The sequence below is a fragment of the Thunnus thynnus genome, chromosome 1 (assembly GCF_963924715.1).
Source record: "Thunnus thynnus chromosome 1, fThuThy2.1, whole genome shotgun sequence".
In the NCBI taxonomy this organism is placed as follows: domain Eukaryota; kingdom Metazoa; phylum Chordata; class Actinopteri; order Scombriformes; family Scombridae; genus Thunnus; species Thunnus thynnus.
The window spans coordinates 5,728,102-5,754,809 of NC_089517.1; the positions used below are offsets into that span (position 1 = coordinate 5,728,102).

At 39.3% G+C, this 26,708-nt stretch overlaps 1 protein-coding gene across 4 annotated transcripts in view; it reads left to right on the plus strand.

The window, feature by feature from the left end:
• The first annotated feature begins 9,072 nt into the window (after nt 1-9,072).
• Nucleotides 9,073-26,708, plus strand: part of adamtsl5 (ADAMTS like 5) — a 47,781-nt gene continuing 30,145 nt past the window's right edge. The window contains exons 1-3 of one of the 4 annotated variants that reach the window (XM_067610880.1): nt 9,073-9,326; nt 9,559-9,850; nt 21,198-21,273. In XM_067610880.1, the coding sequence (XP_067466981.1) occupies nt 9,843-9,850; nt 21,198-21,273 (84 nt within the window). In that variant the 5' untranslated portion in view covers nt 9,073-9,326; nt 9,559-9,842. Of the gene's footprint in view, nt 9,851-11,474; nt 11,522-20,937; nt 21,053-21,197; nt 21,274-26,708 lie in introns of those variants that run through there. The other 3 variants (XM_067610805.1, XM_067610720.1, XM_067610962.1) reach the window with 3 other exon arrangements.

Below are 26,708 nucleotides of genomic sequence, written 5' to 3' on the forward strand. Positions count from 1 at the left end.
TACAGCCATTAAGCCAGCGCCACATCCAAAACATGTCATAACATCACATCCATGTATACGGCAATGTGTTGCCCAGGTGACGGAGGACAGCTCGAGATGAAAGCAGGAAGTGCCTGCAGGGTTTTCCTGTCATGTCATCCAGCGGGCACATATACCTCCACTTTACTTCAAATACCACCCAGGATGCAGGCTGGGATGGTGCCATTTTACCATCACAGTGTTACAGTTTCATTTTGCAGATGCTTTAATCCGAAGCGACATATATCTGAGAGTTGATGCAACACAAGCAAGGACCTAGTCAGGAGAGAACAATGTGAGTAAATGCTATAAAACTAAGTTTGAGTCTGATAGGATGTAGGTGCCAACAGAGGCACATAGAGTGCAAAGAAGCAGGAATTTGTTTATTTATTGTTCATGAAAGAGCTGGATCTTTAGCTTTTTCTTTAAGATTGAAAGGGACTCTGTGGATCAGATGGAGTTTGGTAGCTCGTTCCACCACCGAGGAACTACAGAGGAGAAGAGTCTGGCTAGTGACTTAGCGCCCTGTTGTGTTGGTGGCACCAGGCACCTTTCAACAGAGCCTGAATGAGGGAGTTCAAGTAGGCAGGAGCTGGTTTAGTTGCCGTTTTGTAAGCGAGTGTCAGTGTTTTTAATTTGATGCAGGCAGCAACTGGGAGCCAGTGGACGGATGTGAGTGAACAGCGGGGGTGACGTGTGCTGTTTTGGGCCGGTTGGAGACCAGCCGTGCTGTGGCGTTCTGGATCATCTGCAGAAGTTTAAACGTGCATGCAGGGAGGAGTTGCAGTAGTCAGTGTGTGACATTAGGAGAGAGCCTGTACCAGGACAAGCTCAGACAGGTAGCGTCTGATCTTCATGATGTTGTTCAGGGCAAAGACCGAGCAATCGAGGCCACATGAACCTTAAAGGTTAGTCGGTCATCAATCATGACACCCAAGTTATAGGTAGACTTTGCATGTTGTTGCATACGTAGACTCTCATACCTTTTTCCTCTCATCTTCATTTTGTCTTAGATGAAGAACATGTTTGGAATAAGATGAAATGAATCAATCTCAGGAGATTCTCATTATGACTTATTTTATTTTTCACTCAGCTTGAGTTGCTGTACTGGCATCTACATGCACTTGTGTTAACTAAACTCACACATATTCTGCTAAAGATGATTCATTTTTTTGTTTTTGTTCTTCAATTTTGATACTTGATGACACTTGTCAAAATCTTAATCACCTGTCTGTGCTGCCTGGACTTGTAATGTTGTCAAGTTACAGACGGTTTCAGTCTGCTGGGAAAACATGCAACATGTCAAACAGAGGATGTTACACTTTTTAATCCTTCAGGCATATAATAGGTAATATTCAAATTGAATGTTTTTACCAGAAAGCAACAAAATACTGCTTCCAAGCTATAGTATATGTATTTAATATGTGCATTAATGTATTTCAAATGTGCATTTTTATTTATATGTGTATCTATCAGCCAGAATGTCATTTCATCCGTCCATAAATGCACCAAAAATTTAAAAAACTGTTGTATTGTTCAAGTTGAAGAGTAACTTTATGTTAATATCGTATCAGATTCAGGGAAGCTTAGTTATGGAACAATTACTGTAATATTGCAGCTCAATCTACCTCTATCAGAAACTTTAAATTCAGGCTGAAGGATTATTTGTTGAACCACACTACCTGACGAATGTGTATTAACATGTTACAGCTGTTGTACAAACATTACACACATATGTAATTAACATGTTCTTTCTACTCAGTTATAGAACATCTAATCACCTGTTTGCTGTTTTTTGACTTGATTGGTTTTATTTTGTGTTTTTGTTATAAATTTAAAGTTGTTCATTTTAATTCCTGAATGTGATTCGTTACATTATGGGATTACTAATCCTATTTGACTCCTATTTATCATTGTCATAGTGTTGAATTGTATTTTTCTTTTTCTACTGTAGGAAAACGACAGTAAACTGTTGAGTCCAGCAGCCAGAACCGTCTGTAATATTAATGATCAGCATGAGATGATTTCAGTCAAAAGAAGAAACACTTTGTGTCGTTATTATGTTTGAAAAGACGGCAAATCTTTATGCTATTCAAAAAGATCAACACAGTGGTGAAACTTTCTCTGCATAAATGATCCAGCTGAGCACTTCAAGTCTCACTGAACTCATCGAGCTCATCAACTCGTGTTTGTAAAGCATCAAAACATGATGTTGCTTTTTTTCCATATAAACAAACATAATGTCAAAAGGACACAGGAAAAACACACTTCAAAAAATAAGTAAATTAATTAATTCATTAATTAAAAATGAAAAACAAATAAAGGAAAACATTAATAATGATAACGATCAATTAATATATTATAATAATTATCACTATTTTTATTGAATTTTAGGTGTTTTATTAAGATTTATAGCATCTGTGGACTTTTGTTCTCCGGAGTCAAAATTGACCCGGGAGGACAAAAGTTGCATGAAGACAACAGGAGGGTTAAAGCAAAATTTTAAATTGGAAATCTGTTTCCTTTTAACCAAACAGCAACAAAACACCACATCCAAGCTGCAGCTGTTTTAAGGATGTATGTAACATATATGACTTTTCACACCAACACTGGTAGTCTTTCATCAGTGCTGCTGTGTGAAACCAAGTCCACTCATCAAGTTTCTCCATTCACACTGGCAGGCTGCCAATCTCAGTATAAACCTGAAAGAGAGAGGAGGTGGGGGTGGGGGTGGGAGGGGGGACTCTGACTCCCCACTAATGTCTTTGAGGAGGGCTGAAGTGCCTCTTCGGGCTCAGGAACCTCTTATTACAGAGCAGCACACTGTAGGCAGCTAAATGCACACACAAAGAAAGAGAGAGCGTAGGTGTATGAATGTGATGATTACTGTAAACACTGGGCTATCTGCTGCTGTCTCAGCACTAAACAGTGAAGTGTGTTCAGTAATGATGGGGGGGGGGGGGGACTATAGGGAGGGCGGAGGAAAATCTCTCTACAAGCTGAGACAAGAACAGAGACCTCAGAGCACTTAACTAATCATTATATGTACAGGTACTGAGGAGCCACTCACTGCTGCCGGAAACATTTCTATAAAAATTATGAAGTGAACGTCAAGTTAAAGGACTCTATCTGCTAAATTATTTTATAGTTATGTAAGAGTAAAAGCTTAAAAATTCCACCTTTCATCTACTTGCATGGACCTTCAGTGTCATAAAAAGTTACAGCCAGACATCTGTGAAGTCGTCTTAACCATGACGGTGATGAATATCTTCACACGAATGTGAGGAAAACTGTGAAATTACACTTCTGAGAGCAAGAAATGATCAAAAGGCTTAAATGCACACAAACACAATGTCTCCATTTAACCATAGAGCTGCTGTGCACTCGGAGACGTTATGACAAGGCTCACAGTCGATACTCAATCATGACCTTTAACACGTAAGTGGAGAAAAAATAGACTGGGGTCTTTTTCTTTCATGTATTTTTGGGCCTTTAGCGACAGTATAGCAATGACAGGAAACAAAAGGAGAGAGAGATGGGCGACAACCTACAACAAAGATCCACTGGTAGAATTGAACTGCGGATGCTGCAGTTATGTGACAAGTGTCTTAACCAATAAGCTTTCAGCATGAGAGAGATGCTGACCACAATGAAAGTACAGGTATGGCTACGAGAGTGCGACTACCTTCCTTCACACCTTGACCAGTAAGATGCCACCTAGCAATATAAAGTTTGTCCTGCAGGGCAAGAGGATCAATAAAGTCCAAAAGGTTTATTATTCATGCACCTATTCGATTTTGGTATTTCTTGCAAACAAGTGACAATTGCGGCCGCACGTTGCTGCAAGGGGACCACTGGGATTCATCCTCTGGAGACCAGAATATCCACAGCACGTTGTTTTTGAGATACTTTGTCATTGATGTCAAGATTGAGATGAGATAAAGAACTGGAGGAGGCACAGAACAGCATTAAGGATCCTCCTCTTGGAACCTGGAGGACCGACTGTTCATCTGGTTACTGGACGCTGTCTGCACTCTCATGATGCTTACTTTAGTTTTTAACACAAGTAATCCTCTTTTTTTGTCACCTAACACAGAGCTTTTACTTAAGAATATGCTAGTCCTTTTTATCATCTGCTAATCAAAGCAGACATATGTGATAAAAGGAAATAAGACAAAGAATAACTCACTCTCAGGTCTTATCGGTCAGACTGGGTGGCTGCTGGTTGCTGCTTCCTAACTGATGCTTCTATATATTTATGACGTCTTGCATGTTTACTGGTAAGTGGTCTGACTCAGCTGAGTGTTTACACTGGATTCAACACCCTGTGTGGTCACAAACAACCGAGCAAGTGGTAACGGAAACTGACAGTCAAGATCACAGTTAAAGGGGAACTCCACTGATTTTACACATTAAAGTCTGTTTACAGGTGTCGGGGAGTACAAGCTGCTGCATATCTCAATAAAGTAGTATGAAGCCTTTTGTGTCTCCAGAGGAAGCTGATAAATTGCCTCAAGTGATGTCACTTGAGTCAACATCAGGTGAGGCTGAAGACTACAAGTTTGAAAATGAAAAAGAATCTGGGGGAGCGAAGTTAGAAGACGTCTGTAGCTCCTCATCTCTGCTGGAGGCTAACTGCTCCAGGCTACATCAGCCACTTCCAGCATAACACACTCAAATCTCTGACAAAAATGTTGGCAGTTGAGTTGCATTGTGGGTAATGTAGGCACCAGGTTTTGACAGGGAAGAGGAATTTGTGGAATAAAAAAGCATCTACGTTTAGCCCTTTTTTTAAAAGGGACATATCATGCTTTTTGCAATTTTCTGTTAATTTTAAACTTTTATAATGTCGGATGTTGATTTTAAACACGGTGAACGTGTGTAGAAATGCTGCCTGAAAGTCAAAATCCCAGAGCATCAACCTGCTCTGAATGCTTCGTCTGCAAAATTACCACATCAGGAGCTCACAGGACCGCCAGCTGGCAATGCACATCACCACCCTCTTTGTGATTTGTGTGCGTGAGTGAATCAGAACGACACACATTCACTGTTGTAACCTTCCTGCACTGGAAATGAAAGTATCCTCTCTGAACCGATTATCTTCATAGTTGTCCAACCCAAACCAGTGCGTTTCCGATGTCCTCGTCCTCACACTCTACTTCCTCCTCGTGATGACATCAGATTGTTCGCACATGCCCACAAACAGCCGTCTGCTCCGTAATCTTTGTTGCTCGGCTTCAGGCTCGAACATGTGCAGATGTATTTGAGAAGTTTCCATTATGAGAAAAGCACGAGAAAAAGATAAAAGTACCACCACTGTTTTTCTGGAGCCAGAGGAAGTCGGCCGAGACACAGTTTTCAAAATCTAACCAATCAGAACAGAGTGGGAGACAGGAGCTAAAACTGCCTGTTTTTGACCCAGTCGCCAGAATAAAATGTTGACATTGTACATTTCTGCAAACCACGGATACATTGAATGTCTACGTTTCAATGTCGGCCATTATCAGTTGAATAATGATGTTTTATGATGTGACGACGCTGTGGTTTAGGTCTGGTTAGGTTCAGGCACAAAAACCACTTGGCTAGTGTTTGGGAAAGATTGTGGTATGGATTACAATAAAAAAATAAAATAAAAACGGCTGCAAATGTCCTGACGTCTCGCTAAAAACAGCTACTTTTGTCAGTTGAAACGGGAAGCGGACATTGTTTTCGAGGTGGGCTTGAACTGTGTTCTCTGCTGATTCCAACAAATGTCCCAGCCGCCCACCGACCCCTCGTCCTCCTAATGAGAAAGTCAGCTCATATAGATCTCATGTGAACTACGTCACTTTAGAAATGTTGATATGATACCTATTACACCTGTTGAAACGTAGATACTCAACGTGGTTTGCAGAAAGATACAATGTCAACGTTTTATTCTGCGGTTTCAGACAGAGGCTGAACTGGGAGGCTGCATAAAGGACCAGTATAAGACAAATGAGGAGTTTGAACTGTAAATCATGCAAAGATATTCCAGCAGAGCCCCAGAATAAAAGTACAGACTTGCAAATGTGCATCATATGACCATCATGAGTCTGACAGTGTAATAGAAGAACAATGCTAAGTACTCTTTTAAGACCCTGAGACCATGTAAGACCGCTTTGTCATCCAACGAACGCTCTCCTGTTTCCTTTGTTATGTCTGCACGGCTCCAGATGATAGTTCAAGGTCGCATGTTGGAGCTGCAGCGCAGCTCAGATGAACTGTCTCCCGCCTTGGCTGAGCTTAAAGGGGCCTGCGACACACCGAGGTGGAGACAGTTCTCCGAGTTCACCGAGAGGCTATGTGGTTGCTTCACCATCACTCAAATCTTCCCGTTCATGCTGCTGCAGGAAACTGGAGATGACTCGCATGTTACAGACTCATACATCACAAGATGAGCTCCAACAAAACCTGCAGAGAAGAGGATGTGGCACCTCAAATCTAAAGCACAATGAGAGACAAAGGAAATGCCCGCGGGATACAGTTTCATGTAGTTATAATACAAGAGAAGGTATGAAGTGATTAACACAGACAGGCGTCCTGACATGTAGATGCAGATGGGGTTTGTCTCCCTAAAGCACTCACCTGGTGAAACAGTGAGAGCAGGAGGAAGGTGAGGAGGAGGTGATGGGATATGGAAAAAAGTAGCGGAAGAATGGGAAGAAATTATGAAACAGTGAGTAAGATGGTGATGAAAGACGTGATGGTGAAAGGATGGAAAAGACAGAGATGGCAAGAAGCTGGAGGACGGTGTGTGTGTGTGTGTGTGTGTGTGTGTGTGTGTGATGCTTTGACATCCGTTCATTATGTTGTGGTTGTGTAAGTACTCGGCTACATTTCTGTTGTCACTTTTATTATTATTATTTATTATTTGTAGTGATTTTAAAAAAAACGAAATAAAGGTTTTTTACTCAAGTAATTCTATTTATGCTACATTTCAGGAGAAAATATTGTACTTGTACTGCATATGTTTGACAACTGTAGTTACTAGTTACTTTTCAGAATTAAATTTTACATAAGATTACATATAAGCTTGTAAATTACAACACATTGCTAAAGATTAAACTGGTTTCCAACCTTTTTCTCATGTGAACTCTGTCAGTGATTAGTTGTGTTTTATTGTCTCTGAGTTGTGAGCAGTTTCATCAAAGAGACGTTTAACTTCTCACATGTTTTCATTCCAGTAAATGTTACTGTCGAAACAATGAAAACATGTTTGTGTATCAGAACTTCTTCTTCTTTCCGCTCCCATTAATCATCTCACGACCCCTCAGATTTATCTTTTGACTCTTTGCAGGGTCCTGACCCCCTAGGTTGAGAACCATTAATTGTATATAAACTGTATATAAAGTATTTTACTATGTTCAGTATAATGCTGCTGTATCAATATTGTATTTTATTAAATGTATCGGTTCCCCTTATAAAGAGTTATTAATAGTTAATAAATCATTTACTGATGCTTTATGGATCCATTATAAATCATTATTAAGAACTACTTTGCCTGTTGACTGGTTGGACGAACCTTCTGGAAAAGAGACAAAAATCAATTTATTCACAACTTATTACTCATTTATTAATGGATTTCCAACATTTTATTTGCTTTATTGACAAACAGAGATGATAAACACCAACCAGAGGGATTCTTCACAACCTGGACATCCCAGAATATATTTTAATTATTGGATTGTAACTCATCTATTAAGCATTAATAAATGACTTATTAACTATTAATGAAACCTTTCCCTCAATAACTGTTTATAAAGGGTTCCTTATTAGAAAGTGGTGCCAATTTATTTAATACATCAGTCACAGAGAGAGTTTTTTTCTTGTTTTTTTGCAAAATGAATACTTTTACTTTTGATACTTCAAGTAAATTTAGCTGTAAATACTTTTGTACTTTTGTACACAGTAATGGAGTATTTTTATATTGCAGCAGCACAGTAAATACCTGCAGGAATGTTACATTAATATTGTATATATATATAATTACATACCAAATAATCATCATCATCATCATCATCATCATCATCCTTAGGTACTTTTTACTTAAGGTAAAATACTTTAAAATGATGAATGAAGGGCTTTTATTTGCAATGAACAAATGTTGTATTGTGATATTTCCTGTGTTTAGAAGTGTTTTTCTTCTTGTTCCTTTATTCTACTTCAGTGAAACAGGAAACATCTTCTGTTCAGCAGGAAAACCTTTGAAATGAAAAATATTTACACATTAAGATTCATGATTTTTCATCGAGGGAGAAGGAGGAGATGTGCTATTAATCACTTTTTAGCAACATAAATGAACTTTTTTGAGGTAAAACCATATTAGACACAAATTATCATTCAAAGCAGATTTTTTTTTCATTTAACAAAACATGTCTGGAGGGAATCTTTAAGTTTTAAAGTCCCTCTCCACCCAAAAATATGTTTTACTTATATTTTACTTCTCAGTGTTGTTCTCTGTTTTCTGGTCAGAATGATTTATGTTCAGAGTTTGACATGTTTTTACATTCATCTGCTGGAAGAAGAAAGTTTCTTTGAGTTCACCTTAAAACTAACTTTACATGTACGAGCACAATTTGTGACATCACAAATATTTTGGAAAAAAATCTTAATTCAATAAGCATCATAAAGAAGTCTGATCATCACTCTTATACCTTCCAGCACACAAACGAGGAGAGCGAACAGAACCTTTAAGAATTTTTAAGATTTTTTAGCTGTTGCTGTCTCTTTTTTTGGAAACACTCATATGTGACACAATTTATTATTCAAAGCAGAGTATTTTTTAATTCTTAATGCATAACTGGAGGGGATCTTTAAGTTTGTCATCCAGCTCTGTGCAGCAGCACTTTTTCACCTGCAGGATTTCTGTAGGAAACATCTTGTCACCTCTAACTTTAGAGGAGCTGCTGGGCTGTGATTGGAGGAGAGAGGCGTGTTCACTGCAGGAATGCAGCGCTCAGGTGGAGAGAGAGAGAGAGAAAGAGAGAGAGAGAGAGAGAGGGGGGGGGAGAGAGACAGAGAGACACACAGAGAGAGAGAGAGACACACCAGCACTGCGCTCACACTGCCAACGAGGGCGGTGGAGTAGTGGAGCGCTGCCGGCGGCTCTTTGTGCGGCTTTTCTGCCACACATTTGTCCTGTTTGGACTGTAGACTGTGTGGTTTGGACTGAGAGGAAGGTCAAAAAGAAAAGAGAAGAAACAGCTACTGGAGCTACCTGTTGCTACAGGAGAGTTTTATCAGGCAGGGGCTGCGCGCAAGTGAAAATCACCTGCCTGGAGGCGATGGTAAGACTGTTATACACACTTCAGCGACTGAATTTAAATTGTTTCCCATTTGGAATAATTTGTGTGTGCCTCTCAGCTGATGGTGTCTAATATAAAATAGAAACAGAAAAAGGAATTTCCCTTATTTTAATTTAATTTCTGCACCTGAAGTGCAGCAGAAGATGCGTCTTTTTTTCCCACTTTGCGTTTCCCGAGAGACAAAACTGATGTGATGTGTTTTGGGAACTGACAGCTGTTTGGATGGACAAGCTCTGCAGCTGAAAGAGGAAAAACAAGTCCCTTTAAAGTTCCCCTTAAAAAAACAGAAGAAGAAGAAAAAGAAGAGGAAGAAGGGAAGCCCAGGAGAGAGTATGGGCTGCTATGGATGGTGTTGAGTTTGGAGTCCGTGCGTCGGAGCAGCCAGCCGCTGGGATGCACTGCGCATCTGAGCCGCGACGTTTCACACCATGATAGGGGACCAGAACTGCACCTGACCGCGAATGTAACAAACCTGAGACCAATCCACAAGGATCCACTATGTCGAGGTAAGACTCTGGGATTTTTAAAAATGTGTTTCTGGTGAAGTTTTGTGTGGCTGTAACTGCTTGGAGGATCGCATGAGAACTCAATGAAGATGATTTATAAGTGAGTGTCCAGCAGTGATGTGAGGTGATAAATTCCAGAGACAGGTTTAGTTTTTCTCTTTTCTAAGTGAAGGCTGTTTGCTCTCTGATGTTGCATTTCAGAGGGAAAAATATGTGGTGCCCTTAAATATTTACCTTGAGTTATTTTGCTTATAATGAACTGCAAAGCCTTGAACATTTTTTGCAGTACAGTGAAGGATGGGAGGTGATAAATTCCAGGGACAGTTGAGTTTTTTTTTTCCCTCCAGTTGGAAGCTGTTTGTTTTGTTCTCACTTCATCACAAGAATTGCAGGGGGAAGTAAGTAAATAAGTAAGTAACTTACTTTATTTACTTTACCTTTGGAGAGAAGAAACATCACAAAGCGCTTCACAGAGGAAATAAAGCATAAATACAGGCTTAAAACACAGTAAAAACAGAATAAATAGATAATAGAAAAATTACACAAAGGCAAGTCTAAACAAATGGGTCTTGAGCTGTTTTTTAAAGGTGTCCACAGATCTTAAGTCCAAAGGGAGAGAGTTCCAAAGTTTAGGAGCCACAACCTGAAAAGTCTCCTTTAGTTTTAAGGAGCAACCAGTAAACCCTGATCAGAGGACTTCAGAGACCTGCTGGTGACATGTAGGGCTGCAGTAGATCTCTAATGTAGGCACGAGCCTGACTATGCAGAGCTCTATAGATGATCACGAGAACTTTGAATTGGATTCTGAATTTGATGGGGAGCCAGTGAGGAGCAATCAGAATCGGTGTCACATGAAATCTTTTGGAGGATCTGGTCAAGAGTTTAGCAGCAGCAGCAGCATTTTGGACCACTTGTAAACAATCCAGGGATGTTTTGCTGAGGCAGGTGAGAAGGGATTTACAGTAACATGAAGTAACGTTTCCATCTCCGCTTGAGACACGATGGGCCTGAACTTTGTTCCTCAGCTGGAAAAAAACAAGAGCAAATCAGACGCTTGACATATTGGCCCAGATTCAGAGCCTGCTCCAAAGTCACACCTAGATTTCTTATGGAGGATTTAACTGTTGAGGTAAGAGACCCATCCCTTATTTCAGGAACAACACTAGGAGGGGCAGAAAGAAGGATTTCTGTTTTGTTTGCATTTAGCTGTAAGAAATGATCTGCCATCCAGTTTTTACAGCATTTATTCAGTTATTTAAACCTGCTATGTTTTGAGGTTTAAAAGAAACATATAATTGAATATCATCTGCATAGCAGTGATATGAGATACCTTTAAAGTGTCTTAATATCTGTCCAAGGGGAAGCACACACAAGGCAAACAGAACAGGACCAAGGACTGAACCTTGGGGCACACCACAATACAGAGTTTTAGATGAGGAGGTGAAGCTGCCAACAAAAAAAACTGCAAAGCTCTTATCAGAGAGGTAGGAGGGGAACCACTGCATGGCTGACCTATAGATACACACCCACCCACCCACTGCCCAAGTCTCTCCACCGAGATACGCTGGTCCACACAATCAAAAGCTGCACTGAGATTCAACAACACTGAACATTTTCCTGCATCACCGCGCATCAAGATATGATTCGACACAGTGAGAAGAGCTGTTTCTGGTGAGTGCAACCAGCAGAAGCCAGACTGAACCTTATCAAAGACATTATGCTCGTCTACTGCAGTTGTGAGCTGCTTAGCAACCAGTTTTTCTAAAATTTTTGGCTACAAAAGGCAACTTGGAGATGGGTTAGGGTTATGGTTAGGGTAACCCTGTAATTTTGGGGTAGAGAAGGATCAAGGCTTGATTTTTTGAAAAGTGGTTGAATAACAGCTTGTTTGCATTGAGCAGGAACACAACCATATAATAGAGAGTTGTTGATTATGGAGAACACAGCAGGTACAATAGAGCCAATGACATTTTTAAACAGAGATGTTGGAAGGATGTCAAAGGGGCAAGAGGTCATTTTCATTCTGTTAACCAAGTTAGTAAGAACTCTTCGGGATTGTAGGCCGAGAGGAGCACGAGATAAGAGGGAAAGGTAAAGAGAAAATGTTCGACCTGATGTCATTAATCTTGCCCACATAGAAAGAAGAAAATTTGTTACATTCCTCACATGAAAAAATGGTGTCAAATAAAACTTTTGGATTGTGCTGATTGTTAGATACAAGATTAGAGCAGCAGGTAGCTCTGGCATCCTTTACCGCAGTATTGAAAGATGTGTGTGTGTCATGTGGTGACTTAAGACTTGTGTTCATGCGTTATTTGACTTGTTCATCAAAGAAACTTGACTTGAAGCAGCTGAGATGCGGCTTGTTCAGTGTGTTTTCTCTGAGGGCAGATTCAGTCTGCTGTAAGCTATATACTTCCTGCCAGCGGGTGAGGTAATCCTCCCACTGTATCTGTGATATTGCCACTCTTGGCTCTACATTCCACCCATTCTGCTTATCTCTTAAATGTCACCGACTATAAATACCCTGCTCATATTTTATCTAATCCCGTCCCTGCAACAGAGAACACAAACACAGGGGACTGCAGAGGGTCTGAGCCTTTTGCTCCGACTGTGCATAAAGTCTTTTTATTTGTCTTGAATCTGTCTTTTAACTTTGTTTCCTCTGCTGCTCTGCTGCTCTGGAGTACTCGAATGCTAACATCTCTGCACTCTGCACCCAAGATGTTAAAGTGTGATCTCTTATGAGCTGCATCTGATGTAATGTGTCAGAAGAAATGTGCAAGCTGTCTGTCAGACGGACATGGTCTGCACAAAGAGAAAGTCGACACTAGAGAGCGAAAGATTTTGGCTCAGGGCGCATTTTCTGTCTCTCTGATAACTCTTTAGAGGAATGTTTGTTTGGGAAGGAGCCACCAGCCCCGTGAACAGATTTAATCTACTTACCATGGAACACTGAGCATATAGCTTCAAAACGAGGACTCTAATTTGGTGTTACACGCAATGATGTCACTCTCTCCTGTGGGGAGGAATTTCAATCCTTTTCTTCCTTGTGGATGCGGACTGTGAGCAGAAGGACAGCAGTATTTAAAAAAAAAGACTCTTAGTTAAAGATTCTCTCCAGACTTGTTTTAAGACATATAAAAATACTCTGTTTGGAATAATAATTTGAGTCTAATAAGTTTAATTTCCTCATTAAAATCTTTAAAATGACATCTCTTCCTCTTTAAAAATCCAGAATCTATAAATATGCAAATATATTTCTTTTCAAAAGTTTAAGATGTCTCCTACTTCACTGTCAAGTCCATTTTCAGTGTTTGTGCAGCTTCAAGTTTCCACATCACACTTGTGTAAATCGGATACTGGACCACGATTGGCTCCAAACTAGTAGTGATGTCACAAATTCTTCTCATAAGTGCACACCTTAAACTGAGATTTAAGGTGAGCTCAGAGTAACTTTCCATCTTCAGCAGATGAATGTGAAAACAAACTCTGCACAATCATCACTCTGCAAATGAACTGCAAGTGCTCTCTACCAACTCTTAGCTGCTAAATGCTCCGCTATGTTCACCAAAATCACACAATCGCACATAATACAAAACCTACAGAGGTACAGAAATGAAAACCATGGATGCATCCCAATTTATTGATTTTGAAAAATGTGAAATGCAAATAATGAGTCTTTTTCACGGTGTCACAGCAGGAAAATTACAGGTGTTGATGGGTTTTTTTGTCTTGATGGTTTTTTTCCATTCAGCAGCTTCAGTGTCCTCGTATTGTGTTTGCTGACTCAATGCCAAGGTTTACTGGGACACTTGAATATAACAGATCCATCATTAATGTTATTAGTCACACCTGTGTTTTTCCCACTATCACAAGTCAATATGACTGCTGTGAGAAAGGCTTATTGTCATTTTGGGTATACATAATGTAATCCTTCTATTCAAGGTACAAATGGAAATGGTCTAAAAATTTGATTTGCAAGAAAGAGACCTTAAAATAATTGTCCTTAAGAACTATACACTTCTGTTCTACCTTTGTCTGCATCCTGTTGGTTTATGTCCTGGAAAGACTGGTCAGTAAACCAGTCAAGAGGTGAAATGATTAGTTGATTAATCAATTAAGTCGAAGGAAAAATAATCGGCAATGATTTTAATAATCAATTAATTGTGTCAGTGATTTTTATAGCAAAAAACACCAAACATCCTCTGGTTCTAGATTTTCAAATGTGAAGATTCTCTGTTTTTTTTTTCTGTTTTATATCCATATAAACTGAATATCTTTGGGTTTTGGACTGTTGGTCGGACAAATCAAGATATTTGAAGACATTATCTTGGGCTCTGGGAAATTAATGGACAGTTTTATAAACTAAACAATTAATAAACCAAACAATTAATCGAAAAAGTAATGAAAATAATGGTAAGTTACAGCCCTAATCCAATCAAAGATTTATTTAAAAAAAAACACATAAACTCCCATGAAACAAATCCTGCATTTTGACAACTTTTAAAATAACAAGTTTAACAAAATGGTGCCAAGTGAAAGAATGCACAGTTGCATCCCAGCTGCTCCAGTTTTTCATTCTGAAAAATATGAAAGCATTTTGAACTTGTGAACACTTCTGAACAATCTGTCCTTGTCATGTTTCTGCCAAAGCATCCTGCTCATCCAAACACCGTTCCCTGGTTACTTTGAACGTCTGTTCTCCGTCAGAGAAAATAACGAAGTCAGACAGCGATATTCCTGACGAACACTGTCTAGTCTCAAGGTTCAGTCAGATAAGACTTTACTGCTCCGTGTTTGTGTGTCTTTGCACAAACCTGACGATAAGCTTGTTCTTTACTGACTGCAAGGTTTCCTTCCATGCAGGATTACAGCTGTGTTTTTACCCAGTTAGTGCGTTTCTTTGTCTGTCAGCAAAATGTCTTAAAACCCCCGTGAAAAAATTTCCATGAAATTTGACGGACATATCGGCTTTGGGCCAAGGAACAATTGATTTGGATTTGGTGGTGATCCAGATCTGGGATTTCTGCCATTGGACCATTAGTGTTTAAGCTGATGGAGACAGAAATTTGACTCCTAATCCTGCAGGAACATTTGCAGCTTCAAGAAAACAGTTTTTATTTAGAAGTGAAGTGGGTGTAGTAATGTTGAGGTTGACAGGCTTCATTGTTGAAATGTCAGTTGTGATTGTAATATTTTAAAGTTTCGGTGGTCTGGCTCACTGTTCACTGTGGGGTTTTTTTGTTGTTTTTTTTTTTTGCATGGATCTCTTCATGTTACTCATGTTGTGAAACCATGACTGTAGATGACCCAGGAGGCTCTGCCGCAGTCAAAGTGGCTGTGAAAAGATAATCTTATAATCCCTGAGGTATGATGGTGTACCAAGTTTGTTCTCCCTGTCGTGGAAGGAGCGAGTGAAGTGATGTGAAGTGAAATGAAGTGAAGGGAAGGGACCGTAGTTGAGCAACAGTCTGAGTCTAGACATTTTGGCAACAACAAAACCAACAACACGATCTGTCTTTCATTCAGTCATTTACCACAAATGTCTGTGGGTGTTTTGTCCAGACATACAATAGTATTTCATTTCTTTTCTGTGAAATGTTTTACTACATCTTTAAGTGGAGCAGATGCTGAAGCACAAAGACGCTCCACGAGCGCTCAAAGAAACTCTTTCCATGAATACGAGGCCACTGAGTGTTCGATTGTTGCTGCCTCATTCATAGTCAGCGCGGATCCAGAGGTCAGAGCTGACCACCGAGCCTCCAGTCTGAACATCTGTTAAAGGTTGTAAGGTTGTGTCAATTCATTCAGCAGCGTGCTCCATATAACCATCAGACCCTCCACCAGGCTTTCCTTAACACTGGGTGGGTCACAGCTAAATCTCAAGAGGGGTCAAAGGTCAAGACTGGCCCCCGGTTGGAAGATGTATTGCTTCTCCAAACTCGGTGGGTGAGCAGACAATTGTAAAAAGGACGCCTGCAGGTCACCATGCAGAAAGACCAAGATCCCACACAAAGAAACTGAAGGAGCACAGATCTGCAGTCAGGTGTCTCCGGTGTTGATGTGACTCACACCTTCCCGCAGGTCAAAGGACACATTCTCACCTGCAGCGCACTGTGCACCACTATAGTTTCAGTGTAATTGCATGATAACAGCGTGGAAATGTTGTTTATTTGAGCAGGGTGGGAATGTGAGGGCTACGTGTCTGTTAGGGTGTGTTTAAGCAAAGGTTTGTGAGTTCAGTCATTACAGAGGTATTAAATGCGTTGGGTGGGGAGAGCGCAGCCTCTTTTTCCTCTGCTGGATGCAGGTTATGTTGTCACCTGTCTGACAGTCAGATCGCACTTCGTTCAAGTGTCAGTTCACTGGATTTATGTGGAGACTTTTGGGACTTGAATCATTAGATGATCAGAGTTTCTCAACCCTAAAGAACTGAGAGTGTTTGTTCCTGCCAAAGATGCATGATCTTTGGACTTTAATTTGTTATTTTCAAAATACAAAATGTGTAAAAAATTTAAATCCAGATCTGCAACAAAGTACACAAAGTGACAGGTGTTATTTCAGGAGTATTTAATGAGAAAAAAGCATGTTTTTTCAAAAATGCCAGTGTTAATAAATACTTTTAAAAATTATTTAACAAAAGCTAGGACTGCAAGGATCATTTTTATTATGGATTCATCTTCCAGTTCCAGTACAAGTACATTTTTGTCATTTTTACTTATAAAAATACTCAAACGATTAAAATTGTAGCTGATTAATTTTGTTGATTGACTAATCAATTAGTGGACTAATCATTTCGAAGTTTCACAAAAATATCACTAATATCTGTAAAATATTTTATGAGATATCTAAGGCTGCAACTAATGATTATTTTCATTATGGATTAATATGCCAATTATTTTCTTGATTAATCAATAAATCGTTTACTGTATGAAAGTAGTGAAAAAATGCCATTCACAATCTCTCAGAGGCCACAGTGACATCTTCACTTTGCTTGTTTTGTTTGATTAATTATCAAAATCATCACATTTCAGAAGCTGGAACCAGCTCAAAGAAGACTCAATAATTAATTATCCAAATATCTAAGTTTGTGTTACGTGATTCATGTGATATTTTCTCAGAAAATCAAACTTACAAGATAAACAAAGGGAGCTACAGGTTTGGAGAAGTGTTAGCGGATCTTTGAGCATCACTACGTACGGCTCATTTTCTTGTCTAACACTCTTAATGATGTAGTTGGGTGTTGTCTGGGTGGGTTGTTTTTTCTTCTTCTTCTGTCATGTGTGCGACTAATGTCAGTCAAAATAAACAACTAGTCTCGTATTGATTAAAGCCCTTTCCCTCTCCCTGCCCCGGAGCTATTCGCTAATGTGCTGCTATAATCTTAATGAGAGCAGGAGGAGGCGGGCTGACCCCTGCTCACCTCTGTGAGGGCCCCTGCAGTCGGGGGGCCAATCAGTCAGTGACCAGGACTGTTGTCTTTTCATGTTCAAAAAACTGAAACCGAAGATCATGTCAAACTGAGAGAAATTACTTCTCCTTTTATATAAATCCTTGAAAATAAGTGGATCACTTTGCTCAGCTGCAGTTCAGAGGAATTGTTTTTCTTTCATGAAATTTAAACAAACAAAAATATCAACCTAAACATGAAGTGCTGGTCTGTAGACAGTAAACAAGCACATAAACTCGCAACAGCATGACTTCTTCAGAGCTTATGATTTTATTTTATTTTATTAATTAAGTGCTGCTCATCTGTTAGGGCAGGTATACTGCACCTTTTTTTGTTTGGGCAAAAAAAAAAAAATTAAAGAAACCCAATTCATACAGCAATAATTGATTCTTTTGCCACTTTGGGGCAGCGGAACAAGCTGTAAACATTGTTGACATATTATCACTTTATAAAGTTGTTATGGCCTGTTAGAAAAACATTTACTTGTTCATGTCCAACTATCACGTTTCTTGTAGCTCTGTTTAGATCTCCACCAACTCCTGACAGAATTATCTGGCTCTTTAGCTGCTAAATGCTTGCAGTGTTTGGTGCTGGGTCGGCAGCGTACGGGTAGGTTTATCAGAGCTTGTATAAACTGAATGTGAGGTTGATGAGAGCAATCAGACTGAAGAAAAACAGTCAAGTTTCTAAAAAACCAAAACAATGAGCTAAAAGATGCTAAAATGCTTCGTAGAGTCAGGTGATAATTCTCTGTGATTTTGGCACTACGAGCAGCCTCTCTCGCTTGACACATAGTCATTTTATCCATTTATAATATAAATATTTGTGATTACTGCAGATCTAGGGCCCTTTCTCACCTAGCTTGTTTGGTCTGGCGAACCTCCCCCAGACCACAGTCTGGACCAAACAGCCAAACCTTGGTCGGATGAAAACTAGGGGTCTCGGTCCGGCTCAAATTGAACCATGATTCGGTTTGTCTCTAGTGTGAAAACAGCAAACAAAACAACATCAAGAACACATTTAGTTTTGTCAAAGTTACACTATGATGTAATTAGGAGTGCAACTAACCATTACTTTCATTATTTCTCAATTAGTCTATTAGTTGTTTGTCCAATGTTGATAACTGTTTCCCAAAGCCTAAGGTGACATCCTCAAATGTCTTGTTTTGTCCAAACTAACAGTTCAATACTGAAAGATACAAATTCAAAAAGAAATTTAAAAATACTCACATTTGAAAAGCTTGAACCAGATAATTTTTGTCCTTATAAAATGCCTTAAAACCATCAATCGATTATCAAAATAATTGGCGAGTAATTTCTTGCCAATTACTGGACGAAGTGTTGTAGCTCTAGAGGTAATGCAGTGCACACTTTTCAAATCAATCTGGACTTAAACTGTGTTATTATTCAGTTGACAAAAAAGCTGATTTGATATTCACTGTGATGGATTACACAACTCAAGCCGGTTTTTGAGGAGTCTGCCTTTTGGTTTTTATACCAAAATGAGTGGAAACTAATGGCTGCCTGGAATGAAAGGAAAAATTCACAAAAAAAAAAAAAAAATTAAAACTGTATTGTCTGCATGTGGAAACGACCAGCAAATATGTTTAGTTTAAAGTACACATTGTAATAATTTGTAGTTTATAGCTAAAACGTACGATACACTGTGGCCTTGAGTGATGCGGCTCAGATGCTGGAAGTAAAATAAAGTCTGTGAGAAAATGAAAAGGCCCCTTACATCAATCATGATTATGTGCTCCTTGCCTCTTTCGGTCAACGCGACCTTCCTTGTTCCTCTGATATGAATTCCCCCATGTAAGGCCAAGACGGGAGCTGAAGGGCTCTGAAGGGAAGGGCTGCTCAGCCGAGTGTGAGGGAGATGTGTATCGTTTAATTAGACAGGGCAACTACTGACCTGGGACTGAGCCAAAAAAGCCAACTCCAAAAGCTTTGGACCAATTTTCTGTTTATGGCCCAGGGAGAGATAAAAGACAACAACAGACTGAGAGAGATAGATGACAGACAGGCTGGAGGCTGTTGGAGGATGAAGAGGGACATGGAAGATAAGGGCAGAGTAAAAAGGAAACAGAGAAGATTAAGTTGGTGTAACTTTCCAAATTTCTTACATCTTTTTCCTTTGAAAATGACGAGTCCCATCACAAACCAGAACCCTTAAACGTATGACACACTGCAGCTGCCAGGAAAGCACTGCCAGGAAGCGTTTAAAGAGAGGGGCTTTCCAAGAATCACCAGCACTTCTCAGGAAAAGCACTTGTCCTTTGATGAGTCAGAGGGAGAAAGAGAGGGAGAATCAGCGACTCACAGTTTGCCTCACCATGTTTGCCCCGAGGTAACATAGCAAACACAAGAGACACTCAACACGATGCTGAGTGGAAGTCTTATCAGGCAGCACCATGAGAAGTGGCTTACAGTGTTGGTACTCTACTAGAGCTGCAACTAATGATTTTTCTCAATTAACTGATTAGTTGTTTGGTCTATAAAGACACAAGAAAACATTCATCCATATTAGATTATATTCATTTGAGAGGAAGATTATCAAAGTAGTCGACAATTAATTTTCTGTCGATCGACTGATGAATCGACTAATTGTTGCAGCTCTACAAAAGATATATAAAATTTAACTGGTAACCTTTTAGGTATAACTTTATCTTATTTGTATATGTGTAGAATTATGTGCTTTTCAGAGTTAGTAGTATTCATGCAGCTTAAAATAAGTGGGATACATCTGATTTTGCTAACCTAGCTAATGTTGTTAATGCTAGGCTATTTAGTCTATTGTTAGCACAATGTTTTGTTATTGTTTTGTGAAATAAAATTTTAAAATCTTCCAAGTATACATCATTATAAAGTGTCAGGTCGACCACATTTCATATTTCGTTTACTCTCTAAACTGGTTGTATATCAGCACGCTAACGTTAGCTTTGTTGGTTGGTTCAGTTAGCTACGTAACAATTACACCTTAAGTTACTGGTTATAAATATTTTATGAAAACTAATCTCTACATAAGAGCTAAACTGGTCGTATATCAGCAAGCTAACATTAGCTTTGTTGGTTGGTTCAGTTAGCTATGTAACAATAACACCTTAAGTTACTGGTTGTAAATATTTTATAAACTAATCTCTACATAAGAACTAAACTGGTCGTATATCAGCACGCTAACGTTAGCTTTGTTGGTTGGTTCAGTTAGCTATGTAACAATAACACCTTAAGTTACTGGTTGTAGATATTTTATAAACTAATCTCTACATAAGAACAAGTTTGTGTGGTGCAAACAGTTTTATTTTGCGTAAAGATTTGCATAATTCTCCACTTATTAAACATGTAATAACAAAGCTAAATTTGAATTTCCAAAGAGCTGGTGCAACCGGACATTGATTCTAATTGAGCTCTTATTCAGATTATAAGTGAAATAAAAAGCTTCATGTAAACGCAGCAGGTGATACAGGTTCTCTAGCATCCTTTTACGTAACGTGGGTCAACAGTTGGACAGGGTTGAATGAGGGGGGAGTCCAGTCATGCAGGCGGTCCCTCCTTCTCGGGCTGTGTGGGAGTTAATAAGACACAGTTGAGGTGGGGGGGACTGGGCAGGGGGAATTAATGATACTGGCTGGATGGGGGGGCATTCCTGACCTTGGCTCCTACCCACAGGGGTTCGCAGTAGTGTGGCGGCTTATTTGTGGATATTATCATCGACCTAAAGACCTCTGTGCCTGCGAGGCGGTTTGAAATGTCAGTCGCGTCTTTTCTTTCTCTAGTCTTCCCACCTTTGCTGTAACAACTTCTGTATCTTCAACTCTGGACATTCTTGTGTGTAAAACAGCGACGGTAATGTCACTAACCGACTGACGGTGTTTGTTACTCTCTGTGTCTACAGGAAGCTGACTCTGTGCCAGGCCCTGACCTTTGTCCTGCTGCTGGTCGCTCCTGTCTGCCTGTCCTCCCTGCAGAGCGTAAGTCCGACTCGCCTACTTCAACACAAGTTACTGCACGACCTCGACAGGAACGCCTCTGCTCAGTTTTACGCCTCTTACTATACTGAATCGGGATTGATTATCAAATGATGTAACCCTGCCAGTGAAGTGGAACCTTTCTCAGTCAGTCAGTGCAGCTGTACATTGTCCAAAACTACTCAAAATAGCTTTTAAAACCAATAAGTTCAGATTTAACCAAACAAAATTTAATGCTACATTTGATAATTTGGGGCAGAAGAACACATATTATGACATATGGCTAACGTGTTCTCAAACAGTCGTCTATTCACACATCCAGCAGACACAGAGCCAAGTCACTCCTCAGAATAATACCTGGCCTGAGTTGCACCAGCTGTTTTTAAAACCATCACTTAGTTTGTGTGTAAAGTCTTTTTTAAGCTCTTAGAAACCGCTAACTTATTAAAAACTAGTGATTTGCTAAATCAGGTTGCCCCATTAAAACTTAAGAAAAGTCTTAGCTAGTAAATTTAGTAATGTGTAAATTGGTTGCCTTTGACTTTGGGAAAATATTGTCATTTTTCTTTCATTTAAAGACATTTTATAGACAAAATTAATCAATAAAATAATCTGCAGATTAATAGATAATGAAAATAACTATTAGTTACAGCCCTACATGAGAGCGCTGAACAGTGAATGTACCATAAAACCAAAACTTTGAGCTAAAAGAGGCTTAAAGACTCCATCAAGCTGCAGAATTAAGAGATAATTTTCTGTAGGTTCATCACCAAGGACAGTCTCTTTCACATTAATAATAATAATAATAATAATAATAATAATAATAATAATAATACATTTCATTTGTAGTGATTCTCAAAGTGCTTTATTACATCACACATAGTCATTTATTCATTGTTAATATGAAACATAGCATTTATTAAATAGCATTTGATTAAAGTTTAATGGAGCTTAACCGATGTCTTCCTTAAATATTTTTGAATAGCTATTACTGAGCTCCTTTAAGAACACTTTCATACATTTTTAAGGTCTTCAGTTGTACACAGGAAGTCAGTTGGAAGCCATAATCTCAATATTTGTGTTGTGTTGTGCAAATATACAAAGCTAATAGCTGAGTGACAGTGTTTCAACAAGTGGCACCGTGCTACATTTACACACGGGGTCATGCAACCTGCCAAGGCTCAAGGCCGTTTCCCACAGTCTCTCCACTCTTTCCTGCCTTTTCGTCTTCTTTTTCTTACATTTGACAGAGTTAAATGTTGCGATTAAGCTAATTTGCGCAGAGAAAAACGGTGCTCTCAGGTTCCAAAGAGGAAAATCCAGCTCATCTAGATAATAAACCAATCACAGCCCTTTGACCATGTGAGTGGGTCGCTGAGGTCTGGGAGCGTGCTGATTGGATTGTTTTTGCAGCGTGTTTGTCTTCTGATAGTATTTTGTCTTAGAAACGGTACTGTTCCTATAAACTGCGTCCTCATGGTGTCTCCATGCTCTGATTGCTACAACACCGCCATTTCTTCTCCGATTGCCGCGTCCATCATCATCATCATCACTGTTTGTCTTGTTGTCAGGCAGACAACCCCCCCCCCCCCAACCTCCCCCCAGGCCCAGCTGGAATAACCAGACACTGAGATAGTCTAAACCCCCAGCCCGCTCTGTCACATCAAACACAAGAATGTAGTGGAGGGTCGACACATCGAGGGTCCCTTTTTTATTATGTGTTGTTAGAAAAACAGTAAGTCAGTATCACACTGGTGTCATTTAAACAGACATAATGACACTCTGGGGGAGACAAACCATTCCACATTTAAAATGTTGTTTTAGATGTTTTGATTGCTGGAACATTTTCTGCATTCAGTCATTGTTGCAGCTGCACTGGCAATGTTTCTGTTGTCATTCAGCCAGTGAAACACAACAACAAGACAAATAGACCAAACAACTCAACGGACCAAGAAATTCAAAATACTAGATTAAGAGCTAGAGCTAGAATCATGTTATTGTCTTATTTTCATGAAGTAACTTTTCCCAGGGGGAAAATTTGGTTTGCAATATATCATATTGGAAGCACCACAGTTGAAAGAACCACAAAAACTAGACGTCAGAGAGCTCGAACCTTCACTAAGTGCTGCATAATCCTCTACGTTTTGTTTTAATAACAGAAAACATGAAAATCTGCCACAAAATAAACAATGACTGGCAATTATGGCTGTTGAATCACAATATTTTTTGTTACTAATTGATATGTTGAAATGTGTAGTGCTGACTGTTAAAAACTGTGAAGAACGTGGTTTGGTAGAAAAAAAAGTTGTTGACAAAAATATTTTCTGTATTATAATTCAGCACTAGTACCCAGTGAGATAGCATGTTAGGTTAGTTTTATTTAAGAGGATTCAGTAGTTAATGAGAAATTAACATAAAATGTTCTAAAAGTCCTGGCAAAATTTTTTAAAAAATGTTAAAAGGGCTTTATGAAGGAATGAGAAAAAGAAGTGAAATCCTACTACTATAGTTTGTTTCATGGTTTGTAGCCTCCAGAGTGGCAGGAAGTCAGCAGTGAAGCAGTGACCAATCAGAACAGAGTGAGCTCATCAGGAGGCGGGCCTTAAAGAGACAGGAGCTGAAACTGCCTGTTTCAGACAGAGGCTGAACTGAGGGGCTGCATAAAGGGTCAGTATAAGATAAATAAGGAGTTTTTAACTGTAAATCATGCAAAGATATTCCAGTAGAGCCCCAGAACATAAACATAGACCTGAAAATGTGCATGATACATCCCCTTTGAAAACTCATGGATACATGTAATTATTTTTTTTTTATAAAATTACATTTAGATTTGTTGACAAATTTGTGTTCTCTTCACAAAACAAACAGAGAAGGAAACAAATCATCAAACAGAACTCAATAAAAGATTAAATGATAATAATTATTAAAACAAAACAACATTTAAGTGTCATTACACAGTATTCAAGTAAAACAAACTAAAGACAAGATGAAGTGATTTTCTATATATAGTGTGGAAAAGTCATTTTCAGGGACAGTATTAACAGTAATTAAGTCAGTAATTCTTATGGACTTATTGAGTAGATAATCAGATTATTTTGGCTGTGAACGCGGGATGGAAAGTTTTTCCAGTTGTGTCTGTCAGTCCCAGACTGTCTCCTCAGAGTGGGAGAGCTGGTCTGCTGACAGATGAGAGGCATGATGGGAAAGTCAGGCGACAGTACACTCAATAAGTCTGTACAGCCTCTTATTATATTTCGTAGTTGGTTTTATCTCTGGTCTCTATTCCATATTTAGGTATTCTATTTGTTTTAATTTTTTTATATGAGTTTATTATATTTGTTTCTTCTACCTTCCTTATTGTTTTTATATTTTGATTTCTGTCAAGTGGCTGCTGTAACACTTTAATTTCCCTTTAGGATTAATAAAGTACTCTGTCTATGTATCTTGTTAGACTGTAGAGTGGAGGGTTCAGGTCCTGGTTTCTACCTGTCGCTCTGACTGTATGCAGTTTTCTTTTCACACATGAGAGCAGATTTTTTTTCTCCTCATGTGAAGGGGGGGAGGGGTGCATTGTAAAGGTCAAAGGTCACTTTCATTAATCTAGAATGCAGCCCACCCCATCTCCAACTGTTATCAACACTAATTTGACCGGCGGTAACACTAATGAGGGCAACCTCACGTGACCCTGCCATGAAAAATGACGGAGAGTCATAGCACAGGTCACTTTCAGCTGTGTGTGTGTGTGTGTGTGTGTGTGTGTGTGTGTGTGTGTGTGTGTGTGTGTGTGTGCATGTCTGACCAATTCTATCATATGAGTCACAAAGTCAAAGAGCCTCAGTCACTCTCAGGCTTTTTTCTTCTTGTCAGCTTAGTCAACCAGAGATTAACAGTTAAATTGGACGTATTCTGCACATTTCCAGCTCTATGTTTATATTCTGGGGCTCTACTGGAATATTATTATTATTATTTACAGTTAAAAACTCTTCTTATCTTCTACTGGTCCTTTATGCAGCCCCTCAGTTCAGCCTCTCTCTGAAACAGGCTGTTTTAGCTCCTGTCTCTTTAAGACCCGCCTCCTGATGAGCCCACTCTGTTCTGATTGGTCAGCTTTCAGAAGCTGCATCACAGCTGACTTCTGGCTATTTGGGAGGCTACGTCAACAAACTATAGTAGTATGGTTTCACTTCTTTTTCTCGTTCTTTACTCGAAATGTCAACTTCTCAAATACATCCGTACATGTTCGAGCTGAAATCTGATCTGAAATATGTGAATGGACAATATGAACAACACACGGAAAAACGTTAGCAACAACCTTAGCAACAAGGGCTACAGAACGGCATGCAGCAAGGTGAGGAGGGTCTAGTTGCAATCTTGCAGATTTACACGACACACCTACTTCACTACACAACCCCCCCCATGTTCTTACTCAGACCCTAATCATGTCACTCCTCATGCCTGAACCTAACCAAGTGGGTGTGTCGTGTAGTAAAGTGTCGTGTAGCATAGTGTGAGTCCACAGATAGATCTACTTGGACAAGGTAGAAAAAAACGTTGCAAACAAAGTATTAACAGCAGGTTGAAGCCCTGACTTTTGACTTGCAGGGAGCTTTTCTAGTTTTGGAACTTGTTTAACAGAGATATCAAACATCATAACAGTATATAAATAACAGAAAATCACAAAATATGATATGACCCCTTTAAAAGTACAAGAAAACAAGTGTACTGAAGGTTTTGGATGTGGGAGTTTTTGGGAGAGATTAATGGTTACCAGTAAATGAAAGCGCCATGGCTGTGGAGATACTACATGAGAAGTACAAAGGCTTGTTGGGACTAATGTTTTCATTAAACTCTTTTAATGTTGAACTCCGGGAGTTCAGAAGGCTTTGCAGTAATAATCTAGCAAATGATAAATGTCATGTTTCATTAAACTGTGGAAACTCTTTGAATAACCGGTCTTTTGGAGGCTAAAGTTAATATTGGAACCGCACAGAATTTTTTAACCTTTTTATACGCAAGAAGTTCATCACTAATCCTTAAACATGTGAAACTATGCTGAGAAAAAGCATTTTGTTGGTATTTTTGTCTCTTTAAGCCACGTCACGGTTAAAACAAGGCCTGTAGCAGCAGGATATTGTGTTTGCTGTAGTTGTGTCGGCTACTTATGAAACAAACGAGCCTCGTTATGTGGGATGAACCTGAAATCATTTCGATATGGACGTGAGGTGTAGACAGCAGCTGCTCATTTTATTCTTGTTTATTTAGTTTTATTCTGCTGTCGGCAGAGGAGTTAACTGAGGTCGCATGTGGATTCATGCTACTATATTACCTGATGTCTCCAGCTGTTCATTGCTGAGGTGAAACAGCTGGTCAGTGAATGGAAACCATCCCCATTTAATTCACATGAAAGATCAATCAATTAGCCATTATTACTATTATTA